This window comes from Emydura macquarii, unplaced genomic scaffold (assembly GCF_026122565.2).
Source record: "Emydura macquarii macquarii isolate MOO-44397 ecotype Brisbane River unplaced genomic scaffold, CSIRO-AGI_Emac_v2 contig_3451, whole genome shotgun sequence".
NCBI lineage: Eukaryota > Metazoa > Chordata > Testudines > Chelidae > Emydura > Emydura macquarii.
Window position 1 is genome coordinate 4,829,263 of NW_027133588.1, and position 13,736 is coordinate 4,842,998.

The 13,736-nt window shown below is 39.8% G+C and overlaps 1 protein-coding gene across 4 annotated transcripts in view; it reads right to left on the bottom strand.

Moving 5' to 3' along the window:
- TLN2 (talin 2) overlaps window positions 1-13,736 on the bottom strand; it is a 301,840-nt gene that overhangs the window by 23,054 nt on the left and 265,050 nt on the right. For all 4 annotated transcript variants that reach the window (XM_067534804.1, XM_067534801.1, XM_067534802.1 and 1 more), the window contains 3 exons: window positions 12,715-12,900; window positions 7,161-7,268; window positions 2,203-2,308 (listed from right to left, as the gene is read on the bottom strand). In XM_067534804.1, the coding sequence (XP_067390905.1) occupies window positions 2,203-2,308; window positions 7,161-7,268; window positions 12,715-12,900 (400 nt within the window). The remainder of the gene's footprint in view (window positions 1-2,202; window positions 2,309-7,160; window positions 7,269-12,714; window positions 12,901-13,736) is intronic.

A 13,736-nucleotide genomic window follows, 5' to 3' on the forward strand; every position in this document is an offset into this window, starting at 1 on the left:
AGCGCCCATCCACAGAAAACATGTGAGTCAGTAGTGCAGTTCTTACCCCAGTGCCAATACGGCCAATAAGCAAGTTTCTCCTACATATACATTGTTGAACATTTTTTTGGAGAGAAAAGATCTTACACTTTTGCAGACCTCATAAAACAAACACTCAGGTACAGTTCACTCCAAAGTTCTGAAACTTACCAGGATCGGTGTAGAAAACCCACATAATTATCTTCTATTTTTAACCCTCTGGTGAGACAGATATTACGTTACAACTAAAATCAGAACAATTATATGCCAAACTTATGACAGGATAAGCAAACAAATGTAGATTTATTAGCTACCCTTTTTCCAACATAAGAATAAGTAGCGCTGAAATTATTTTCATGTTACATTGCCTATAATATGAAAGTGTTTATGTGCCTATTAGCTGGTTGTGTAAATGTGCTCATTGAACTAACACTTCCAGTGCACGCTGTACTCAATTCACTTTATTAATGGCGCAGTAATACGTCTTTAACTATCTCAATAAGCATCTCTGTAGATTTACAATTCCTTCTTGATAATAATTCATTTTGTTTCCTGTACTCCTTGTTTTACAGTTATGATCTTAGGAGTCTGTCCAAAACAGTGGATGAAAATTCAGACAAAAATCAGTTATAAAACCAAGAGCAATAAACATCTAAAATGGCATAGCTTACCTGTGATTTATGCACACAGTACAAGAACCTTTTTCTAAGCAATTGAATCATGAATATAAACATGCTTATGTCCTTAAAAAACCCAACCCTGCTGCATGGTTTAATTTTTATCTCTGCAATTTCTTTCTATCCGGGAGAATGCTCAAAGGATCACCCAATCCTTAATTTTCTTTTATTTCTTTGATTCACTACTACAGTGACAACCACATTACTGCCCTGGGATGTTGAAATTCCACACTTTAGGTTGGATGCACTCTGGACCTATTATCTGCATCTGCACTGGAGATTGAATGCAACTTTGTATGGGCTGACTGTTTTCTCCTTTGATTTGAAGTTGAGCTTAGCTCCAGTCAGGTCACTTGAAAATTCAGTCCCCTTCTGGGGTACTCAAAGTCCCCAGATAAACACCACCTTCAACAACAGTCCCAAGTTAGGGTAAACAAGAGGTCTCTTCAGTCCCCTGTTCCTCTTGTGGAACAGCAGTGCCAGAACTGCTGCCCTGGAGCTGGGTAAATCAGACAGTTTGCGTCTCCCTCCTTCAGCCAGGACTCCCCAGCTCTCCCGGAGCAAGGTGCACTTTAGCCAGCTGCAGGGCCTTAGGCAGCTTCTCCCTCAGCTGGCCCCTTTCCCTCCAGTTAGTCCTCAGGCTCAGAGGCTTCAGTGAGCCAGTCTTCTCTTTCTGGTGTCTGCCCCCAATGAGGGGGGAGCAGTATTCATGCTGGTCCCCTTCTTCCAGCTCATCCCCAACTGGCTGGGCGAGAGGGGATCCCTTCTATCAGTATCTCCTGGGCTTTGCATGCGTGTATGTATTTTATATATATGGGACCTTTAAAAATCTTAAAGGGCCACACCACAATGGGTTTGGCTGACCCCTGGGCACGACTACCTTTAAGGGGCAGACTACCTGTCACAGAGAGACAAAGGTTTCACCTGTGGAGCTGTATTGGTGGGGCCATGCACTGTGGAATTGTTCTGGGCATTCCACACCTTTGTTAAACCTAGCGGCCTGGGCTCAGTGACAGGAATAGGCCCATTGTGAACATATCCCGTTGCTCAGGAAAAACTATAGCATCTTGAGACAACCAATACTGAATCTTGTAGTTCCAGCCACTGTTGCTCACTATGATTACCGGTGATTGCCGGCTACTGCCTGCAAGTTGGATCCAAACTCGTACAAACTGCTCACGCTCGGTGGGGAGGTAATCGATTCAGCGCTTGGTGGAGACGGTCAACCACTGCCCAAGGTGGGGGCAGGGTGCAGACTATATTTAAAAATTATTATGCAGGTTCTCTTGCTGTGGAGAATGGGGCAGGCGACCCACATCAAATCCATTGCTAGGAGAGAGCAGCCAATTACAACATTTTTTGCAATTAAGTTGTTCCAGGGCAAGTAGAGGTTTTTAAATATGAAAAACAAACTACAAAAACAAAATCCAGGTAAACATTTATATCCCTGGTCATTTCTGGAATGTGAACTACTCTGTGTATTAACTAAGTGGGTTGTCAGACCCACCTTTCATTGCTTCTGCTGTCTGGATAAGCTCTGTAACAGCACCAGCAACCCGCTTTGAAAAGGCAGCCAACGGATGCTTCAGTTCTGGGGTTGGCTTCTGAAGAATCTATAAAAATAAATTAAAATTAATTAGTAATTAGGGGCTAAGGTTTCACAGAACACACACACACACATTCCCAGAGACGTATAAATTAGATGAAGTCCTAATGCTACACTAAGGAAAAAAAATCCAAATCTACAGAAAAATGCAAATATGCCCCCAATACAGAAGCAAAACTAAAACAAAGCCCCCAAGCAGACTGGTTGCTAGACTGTGTGAGGTATCTAGCTCACGCTAGGAAAGCAAAACTGCCCACCATTGTGAAAGTATTCCACAGGGTTGTTTCTGGAAGTACACAATATCTGACACATGATCTCATGTATCAATCTATTAATGAAGAACATTTAACCTAATTAAAATGCAAGCCAAGTGCTTCGTGCTGCATTTGCATTTTGGGGACAAATGTAAACCCAGAGTACAAAACAACACATTTTATACTACTACCATTATCACCATTTCTTCCAGCTATCCTTGTTACAGATTAAAATTCATTTCCCACCTCTGCTCTTTTGCCCTTTCTAATATTCTTGATAATCTCTTAATTAGATACCTCAAAGTAGCTCTGTAGCAGAGCAGGCAAATACAAAAAGGAATAGAAATGAAACAACAGAAAAGCAGTCGTATCAGAAAGCAAGATTGAGGAATCTAACACTAATCTTTGCTTTAAAGGTTGGCAGAAGTTACAAGTGAGCGAAAAAGAATAGCTTACTGAGGAAAGAGTTCATTATTTCATTTATTTCAGCCCTAGCAACATGAGAAATAAGGGAATGAATCTGCAGTAAAGGATACATGAACTTTTTAGATGGGATAGGGAGGAAGAATGCTATAGTTACTTAATAGGATGGAAGAATGAACAAACACTTTGCTGATGGAAATAAGGGCTCAGGGCAACACATATAGAATGTCGGGCTCTGAATAACTATTTGCTAAGGGTGATGGTATATATATGTATGCTTTTCAAATCATACTAAGAGTGTATGTTCATACAAAGAATACTGCTGTACCTGAAATAATGTGAGATATATAGCATAAAGTTTAAGTCCTTATTAACAAATAGAATTATAATTGAATTGTCAGGTTTGACTCCTCCTAGATGAGTGGTTTTCAATCTTATTACATTTGCAGACCTCTAAAAAATTTTGAAAGGAGGTACAGACTCCTTTGGAAATCTTACATATATGTGAGGACCCCCAGGGGTCCACGGACCACAGGTTGAAATACACTGTTCTATGGCAATAACAACCTTCTGCAGACCCCTTAGACATAGTCTGGGGACTCCTAGGGTCTGCGGACCAGAGGTTGAAAACTACCATCCAAGCTGGGATATTGAACGAAAAAAAAATAAAAAAAATCTATCAACAGATTGTAAATTCTTTGGGGGCAAAGCACCTAGTGCACTTTTGGGTGTTGCAATCAAATTAATTTTTGAGGGAGGTGGGGGACAGTGCCCAGAGAGTAAGAATTATATAGCTTTAATTGTGGGCATCCCCATGTTGGTGTCCTTTTAAAACTTAAAGCGTCATTCACAAGCACTAGCAAAAGATATCAGAAATTTCAAATATAGTTTTCAATAATTCAAGAAGAAGAATTTTGCTTTCCTTCCAAGCTCACTGTTCCTGTAGCACTGGTGAGCTGTGCAGCAAAAGGACCAACACACAAATGTAGAAACTGATGGCACATTTCCTCATTCATTACTGTGACAGAAGATGCTAGAGAAACCCAGATGGCAAGTCTTAACTGTCACATGAATCACCGAGTTTCACAGAACCTAAGGTTGAAGAGCCCTGTTTCCACAGTAAATATAAGTACCTGAATCCTCAATAGCCAAGCAATCTGCTGCAATAATAGCAAAATGAATACCTTTTGCAACAATGGAGGACTATAACCAGAGCCCTGTCTGAGACTCCTTCAACAGAGCAGATGCTACTATTGTGCCTTACAGAGCTAATCTTCCTACACAGCTGAAATTTCCAAAAATACATACAGCGTGATCATGACTGCAGCAAAGCATCATGTTTTCTGCTGCAGAAACGGCTTGTGACATCAGTACTACCCTTGACAATGGCAGCAAAGTGGCAATTAAATGAGTGGGTGGAAGTGCACGAACTTTGAGGTTTTCCAGTCACCCTTCTTTCTTTAAATGTATTTAGAACTAATGACAGGTGCTGAAGACTGAAATCCTGTATTTACCCACAGCACAGATACAGCATGGACATAGTAGCAAAAGTTTCTCACACACCGATCTGCCAGTGTGCCTCAACCCTGACTGCAGAGGCCATCAGAAGGTATGAGAGGGTAGTTTTGTCTTTTACCTTCTTCCTGAGAGTGTCCCTCTGGGTACTGACTAGTATTAAAGTGTGCACACGTCCATTGGGAAATGGAGTAAGATCACACAAATAACTTCACACAGGCCAGCTAAAAACTCTATTGACTACAGTATTTAGATGCTTATCATCTAGGTAATTTTGATAATCCACAAGAATGTCAAAGCCATATTGCTTGTATGTGAGCATGCAAGTCAGAAACATGCACTTTACACTTCATAGTCCCAGTGCAGAGTGAGCTTTTGGCATGTGGAGTCCCAGTTATCGCATTTACTAAAGTTTAAACCTTTACAGGATGGTATTTTGAAGGACTGACTGCCGAAGACCACTCTCTGGTCTCTCTGAATGTTGACAGACCCACTTGAGCAATTCTGTCCACAGCCATCAGGCTCAACAAGACACTGGTAGCGCTCGTATCAACAGCTGTCAATAGGATGAACGAGCCGAAATGTCTGATCCTAACCAATCTTGTTGCTATGAGATCATAAACTAATGCTCAGCTCAGCATACTAAACCAGACTGACAGAGATTAAGAAACGTATAGACTCTGTCTGACTTTGAAGTTGTCTTGCCATCACCTTCTGAATAACCTTGTCCAAAGAGACAGACAACCTTGCTAACTATCATCCTATATCAAGAAAATTGTTCAATTAAAAAAATCCTTTGCAGGCAGTCTAAGCCTGTTCTATGCAACAGTGCCACCCAGTTAGAATTTTGGGGAAACATCCCCAGGACAGAGGTTAAGGTACCTGGTACAGCCCAGATGGCCATGGAAAATGACTGATGCAGTGTTCTTCTGAAGGTGGTCCTTCTGTACTTGCTAATAAGCAACATCCAGCACAATTCTATTTACATTTTTGGGGTGCAACCAACTTTTTAACATCGTGGACTTAAGTAGCCACTTCTATCAGTTTCCTGGAAGCAGTTAAAATGGGACTTCATCTTGCCCATCTTCCTTTGTACACAAGCTTTATACTCACTAATTCTGACTTTGTGTATGGGCTTGTAACCTAAACCTAGTCTACATATGGCTCTAGCCAGATGGCATTTCTGGGAAAATTTCCCCAGTGTACTACTCAGACCTTGTAAGTGAAGTTGCTAGAGGTAAGAAAGGCTGTTCTTCTAAGAAAGCAGAAGAGACGGGAGAAAGGAGCGGCAAAAAGATGGAGTAGAAACAAGCAAAATCTGATTAGTCTTTGCTATGTTAAGATGTATAATGTTGAGCCAGATATGGCAATATTTAATAGAGTGAATAAAATGTGACAAATTTCTCCAAGTACTACTGTACTAAAACTATATTAGACTTCTAAATGTAAATTATTTCCTGCTGGGCAAGTTCCAGTAACGAGATCTAACACGTTTAATTTTTCTTTCACTATCTTCCTTACTAGCGACAAGTATTAATATAAGCGGGCCTCTATTTTTACTTTATCTGTATTCCTACACACAGTCGTTAATTTAATTTAACTAGACTCACTACAATCTCTGTCTGGCAACGTATTTCTACCCAGGAGGTCTGTGTCACACACCAGCCACTGAAAAGTAGCTTTTCAGAAGTAGCGCACGTGACAACTGCAGCTGTAAATCAACTTGGGAAAGTTGGATATTTTATTTAAATCTTCATCATGCTTCTTTACGTATGGAATGCCAATGTTGAAACAATGCCACAATATTACCAGATAAGTGTTTAGATTCCTGAAAAGCATACACAGTTCAGTATTCATGGCTTCAGAGTGCAGTGAGTTAGGGTACATCTATACTGATGGCGGCAAAGTCGCTGCCGTCAGATCGACTTATCTGGATCGATTGAGCAGTCCGTGAAGACCTGCTCAATCGATCAGGAAGTTGATGCTGTTAATCCACCTCCTCAAGTGGAGTAGCACTGTGTCGACAGGAACAGTGCAGCGAAGATGGCACGCAGAAGAGAAGCATGGCAGCCGACGGGAGTTACGCAAGCTACTCTATGAAGCTTGCATAACTCCTGTTGACTGCCACCAAATTGCTGGGCAAGTGTAGACCAAGCCTCAGTCACGAGACTTTAAGTGAAAAAACTGATACGAGTTCAGGAGCTTTTCCCAAGTTTGTGTTTGGTAGGTCTTAGGGGCTGGCCTCTGATAGCCATTTACTTTGCTTACATCAGGAGAGGGTCAGGCAAGCATGTTAAGCTAGTGCTCCCCTAGTGATTTTCACAACATCGGTAGTTTGGGTGATTGGTGTGGATTCTACTACATCAGATTAAGAAAGAGACCTACTGGAGAAAAATAAATGTGTGACTTTAAAGGGGTCCATTTTTAGATACTGATATGCCTTCACTGACACATGATAAGCTCTAGAAGAGAACTCTACGCAAACACTTTCAGCTTCTCACGGGTCTTTTTTTTCCTTTTTTTTTTAAGAAAGTGCTAAGCTATTTTAACCATTTGTTCAGAAACTTGCAGCAGGCTAATAAAAGGTTAACACCGGCAATTATTATGAAAAGGGCTCAGTGAGATTATTCATCCTTGGCAAATACGTGCACATAGGCTCCATCTTACCAGGAGGACATGTTCTAGGAGTTCCAAGTATCCCAGGGTACATTCTGTTCCAAATCGCAGTGCTCTTGCTCGAACATCTTCACTCACATCTGGGTGGTATGAAGCTTGCTAAGAAGACAAACCAATATTAATACTCAAGAACTACAAAGCAGGGGTGGTGGGGATGAGGAAAGATGGATGGAGATTTTCTAAATGACATGAAAAGGCCAGAAAAAGCAATTTCCCATTGTTTGTAAAAAACATTCGAGCCAGCAAGTCACCACTGTTGCAAAGGTATAGCTTAGCTGGACTGCCAAAGCAGCAGTGCCTCAACTGTGCAAATGGATTCACAAAGAGCTTTCCTTCTTTTATCATATTCTTCGCTCTGGGGATGCAACAGCTCACTCTTTCTTAACGTTATTCATTAGACATCATCAGCATCAGATACAGGTCCCGCCATCAGCCCAAACAAAACAGCCACCCCAGCAAAGGCCCAAAGGAGAAAGGCAACAGGTTGGCTTTTTTTAAGTATAACCTTAACAGACACTGGGAATGGACTGAGCTGATAGCTGGTGTGCGATGTGACTACAGCATGATACGAGCAATAATGCTAATAAAAAAGGAAAATGGCTCCTCTACACTCCTTACGACACATAGGAAGAGGAAAGAAAAAGTAAGAAGTCTGAACAATGGTTTCTCCATCCATAAATATGTACAGTGTTACCGATTTTTAAAACCACAACCCCCCTCAAAACACTCTCTCCCACAAATCCTAGGACATTCCATCTAAAATCTGAGTGGCCTGCGCAGACCCCAAAAAAGAACACACAATGTACAGATGCACACATCAGAGGCAATGCAGCCTAGTGGATAGAGCACTGCACTTGGACTTAGGAGATCCAGGTTCTCTTCTCAGCTCTGCTACTGGCCTGCTGGGTGACCTTGGGCACGTCACATCTGTGAGTAAGTTTCCCATTGTGTAAAATGGAGATAATGATGCTGACCTCCTTTGTAAAGTGCTTTGAAGTTTAATGCTGTTCTGTATATGGGAAAACACAAGATGGCAAAGAAGCATGCCTGCCTTTTAAACATACTGCAGCAAAGGGCTGATTAATGACATGAGCTTGATATAGAGGTTAAATAGAAGAACTACCCACCATGTGTAGGATTAGATTTCATGTGGTTAAATACATACGACAAGCAGAAAAGGAGCATCTTCTCCTGGGAGAATCTTTTAGAGGGCAAAATAAAAAAAAAATAAAAAATTGGAAGTATCCCTGCATCATGGATTCACCCCTACTAAAATGGTATTTAGAAAGTATAACTGGGAGCATGTTTAAACTTTGCATTAATTAAAAAAAAAAAAAAAAAAAAAAAAAAAAAAAAAGCCTTAAAATGCTTATTTTGGGGCAGTTTTATTGAACTCACCTGCCCACTGTTGCTTATATGCCCCTACCAATTTCTTTTTGTCTTCTGACATTTGCAGTTAGGACTAAAATTAATTTGGTTGTTTGTACATTTTGATCAGTTCTTTGTTTCCTTATCATAATAACTGATGATGTCACATTAGACTCCGTTAGTTAATGGGCTCCCTCTACTGGCTAGTCCAAGAGCAACTGAGCACCAACCAGGACAACCTACATTAAATACTATTGGCTTCCCCCCCTTGTAAACAGAACAGTCGGTTTTTTGGAGTTTCTTTTTGGGTTTTTTTTGGCATGTTTAAGGCTGGGTGACTATTCTATTGGAGGGAATGAACAAATTTAGAAAGGTCCAGAAATATTTATTTCATATCCACAGACAGGAGTAGAAACTCATTGAAGTCCAATAGCAACCTTATCACTCATATTTACTTTAACTTGTACATACTTCAGTACTATGATAACAGATGCTATAAAAACACTCAGATACAAAAAATCTCTTCAAACTTCTAAAAGAGAGAAGCCCAAGTGTTCCCATTAACCTTAGTGTACACAATCAACTGAGACCACACAATATTTTTGGAAGAAATACTTAACACATTATAAATGTCTTTAAGGCCTACTCCACCTCCCAGTGAAGTCCATGACAAAACTATTTACTTCCCTGAGAACAGAATCAGGCCCCACTTCTTATTTCAAGAATACATATTCAAAAGGTTCTTCAACCAGCAGCAAACTCACAAAAAGCTTACTTATTCATTTATATCAGAATGTTTTCCTGCAATATAAATTAAACTGAATTTCCTTAGAAAGTCTCTTGGACAGAATGTATGTGCATTATATAAATTCATATCCTAGTCTGAAATATTGTTAACTCAGAAATTTTTTAGCTACTTCCTGTGTGATGTATTGTATTATACCACGACACTCAGGTCATCTTGTAGAATATTTTGGAAGGCCAAATTTCTTGCTGCTTTAAGTGGAGAAAGTGGCTTAGGTTAGTTTCCCCAAACTTTCTACCTACGGTTTGATATTTGTTTGCATTCCCAACTCTGTTTAATAAGTTTGTTCCAGAGACTTGGAAAACACTAAACTAATGACAAACAATAAGGGACAAAACTTCAAAAATATCATATTCCAACTCTGGTTTTTAGCTTTCTTCTATCGGACCTGTCAATTACTACTGCCAGTTTTCCCTGCTGTAGTTGGCAACACATGCTCTCAAGACATGTTTTGTTTCATTATTGTTAATTATTTTTATATCACAGAAGTGTCTAGGGTTTTCCAAGTGAGATTGAGACTGCACTCCATAAGGCTTTTCTCTTGCACACACACACACACACCCACCCTCCCAGCCTTTTCCCCTCGGAACTAAGTATCCAGACAAATAAGACAATGGGTGGGAGAAAGGTTCATTATTATCCTTGTTTTGCAGGTGGCAGGTGAACTGTATCACAGAAATATGGACTTTCTCCAGGTGATACAGGAATACAGCAACTGAGAACTGAACCTTGTTTCCCAAGATCCAGGCCAGCATCTTGCTTGCCTGTCCACGAGCCCATCCTTGACTTTCATCTCTTTTCTCTCCTGTTTTTGAGACTTCTGTTGTACATGTCCTCTTCACATTCCGTTTTCCGCCCTAGCTCCTCTTTGCTATCAAGCCCCACTCTCTCTTCAAGTCCTTCTAATATTACTGGTTATCAGTATGTGTACAATGCTAACTGTAATCACTGACATACCCCTTACGGGGATACAAGATGTGGAATCTTTAGCTGCAATTATACAACTAGGACCACGTCTCTGCCCTAGATAGATCTCATATATCTGCTACTTTTGCTACAATAGTCACCACTACAAAAATCAATATTTCCCAGTAGTTAATGTATAGTTATTACATTATACACAAAGTATAAAGACAAAATTGGTTTTTATCTTGGGGCTTGATCCAACCTCCGGTACTTTCGATTAAGAGTGTCTCTGTCGAGGATCAATTCCCAAGATTCCACAGTAACCGATATAAATTTTCCAGATGGTAATTAGTGACAGATGCTGACTCATAGATTTTAAGGCCAGGATGGACCATCATGATCATCTAGTCTGACCTTCTGCACACTGCAGGCCACAGAACCCCAGTGTATTATTCACATATTGCACAATTACTGCAGATCTATAATCCTTCCCAGCTCCAAGGAAATAAGGAAGCCAAATCCAAATCTACTGGGATAAGTAGAGGGCAAGCTTTTATTTTCACTATTCTGAACCATATTATTTCTGGTTTTAGTTTCAAGTTGCCTTCTAGCTCTTATTCCTACTCTACTGCTTTCAAGGTGGTGTTTTGTGGCACATATCCGACTTTCTGGCTACAAATTAATAATACCATCTGCAAGCGATAACAGTGGTGACTTCAAAGATCAGTCCTTGTTACTCAGGAGGTAACAATTTACCACTATTACCATGTTAACCAGACAGACCTAGCCCAAATGACTACCATAACCATCAAGCTCTCAGATGGACTACTTTTCAAATTGCTGCTTTAGATAAGAAAAATTGTCTGCTGTTTTCATTTTTTAGATTGTTTTGTAAAGGCGATTCTCTTTTGGCTGCTCAGCTTTTATTAACATACCAGTTGCCCATTGCTTGGTCTATAAATGGTTTATTCTGCAGGCTTCTCGCCATCTATGAACCAGAGTATGAGAGGCACCAAATTAAAGTAGGGCAATGACAGGAGTGAAAATGAACACGGGAGAAAACAATTTGAAAATATGCAAAAACATACAACTAAAAATGCAGAATATTAGGCTGAAACTATAATTTAAATATGAAGAACTGTATTCCATAGAATCTGTAGATTGAAATGCAGATAGATCTCCATATGAACATGCACATACACTAATCAGGTTATAAAGTTACAAAGGATATTTAACTAATATGCTTCAGGGTGTAAATTGATGCCATACCACTGCACAACTGCACTTGAGAGTGTTTTCACCTTCCCTTGAAGCAACAGGTACTGAACTCTGCCAGAGGCATGATGCGAGACTGGATGATACAAGACATGGCAACTTCTGTGTTCCTATGAAAACCATAGCTATACCTTTAAGTATCTGAGTTTATGGAAAGGGGGATGGGGAATCAAGGCTTGAAGCAAGCAGAGTGTTCAGGAACAAATGTATTCTGCTAAGTACATACAAGAACCATCAAGGTCAAAATGATGTAAGGATTTCAATCCAAGATCATGTTCAAAATCATATTACATCATGCTTAAGCTCAGAAACATTATTTTAAAAACAAAATTCAACCCTGTTCTATCCTTACTTCCAGTTACAATGGAGCTAAGAAAATAATCTGGGGACCCATTCAGGCAAAGATCTGACTACATTTTGAACTCCACACCTGCCAAACTGTCCAAGCTTGAATTCTTCTCTCATTGTCATTTGTACCTTGAAGACCAAAGATACATACATGGTGATTATGAACAAGAGTTGTCTTAATTTCACTGCTCAAAACTCAAAGAATCAACTTTGTCAAGTTCCTTTTTGGTTCTGCCCCTGTTAATTACAGCATGAAGGAAAGTGGGTCAAGAGTATATTTTTGAATTACTTAACTGTACCATGCATGCAAACAGTTTTACTGACCTATTTCTTGAAAGTTGTCTGTCTTAAATACAAAATTCCAAAAGTTCAGCTCATAGGAGCATTACATTTAGGACAAGACAAAAGGCACATACTCTTTAAAAGCACAGTAGAAATTCAGCAGACCAATAAGGTTGTTTAAAAACGAAGAAATATTGACAATAGATTTGCAAACACTTTTCATTAGAGACCTCCTAACTATATTAAAATCAGAGGTGCCCATCACATTATTTATATGTTCTATTGTTTGTACCCAGTCTGTCTTCAAGTTTAATAAGAGAAAGAAGAACTCAAGCAGGTTTTAAGTCAATCAAAAAACTTTCCTCTCTCTCTCCAAACAGAAAGCAGTGTGTATTAATCCATATTTCTTTTGCAGAGCAGAGAAAACCCCTCTTTCTGGTGTAGGATGTTCATCATACTTCATTATTCTCACAATCATTAACTTCTCAGATAAAGACAAATAGAAACTAAATTTAAGGAATTTAGAAACCTAAAAAATTAGGAGAGAAAATTAATCTTTACCTTACAAGCTGTTAGCATATCAGCTACTGCTTTGCGACTGAGATTCGCTGTAGCAATCACATCCTCCTGTCTGCATGAGTTCCCAGCTGCAACAGCTTTGGCAGTTGCCATGGTGATTCCTTTCGTCATCCGGATTGATTCTTCAGGTGATGATATCTTTTCTGGAACCTCCTTTGACTGAAACACCTGGAAGTTAAAGCAGAGGGGAGATCTAGTTGCCCTTTAAGAGTCAGACCACAACAAAGTGGAGCTTGAAACAGACACAACAATTGGAAGCAGCCTTCAAATGGCAGGAAATTAAAAATTTAATTGGAATACTGCAATATCATTCCTGCTTGTCAGGAGTCTAGCTCTGATAAGCTTTGCACATCTACATACAGCACAGAGAAACTAAGCTATGGGAAGCGTGCACAAAAAGTTAACCCATTCACTTGAAATGGTTGACACACAACATTTGTCATTTAAATGATCTTGGTTATAGGATAGACAGAAACTGATGGGTACAGCATATAATAGATAGCTATTATTCCTGTCCATATATTCTTCTTTCATCCTGACGATTGGCCAGGTACGTGCCCCTGGCATGCAGGCCATGCTCTAATGTGTGCTTTCAGCCAGAAGAGCACAGAGGACTGAACCGGATACATTAATAAAATGCCCAAGAATCATTTCTGTAAAGGCTTGAGAGAGGGAGGGATGGACAAAATGAAGCTCTCTCTCTTTTCTATACTTAATCCTCCCTTACAAACCTAACTATATAAGTGTGTATGGGAATGCATATCAAGAGGAAGACACTGTATTACCTGACCACACACAATTCATTCCTATGAATGTTGGAAGTAATTAACTGTATTAAAACATTATAGGTAATATATGTCAGGCAGAGCTTATTTTGGCTCCTACTTGCCTCCTTTTTCCAGCTTTATCCCCTATTAGCTGCCATTTTGAAGCCTTACAGAACATTCCAGGGTATTGCACTCGGTACATTTTACCAGTCGCACCCATTATGCAAGGCTGCTCTG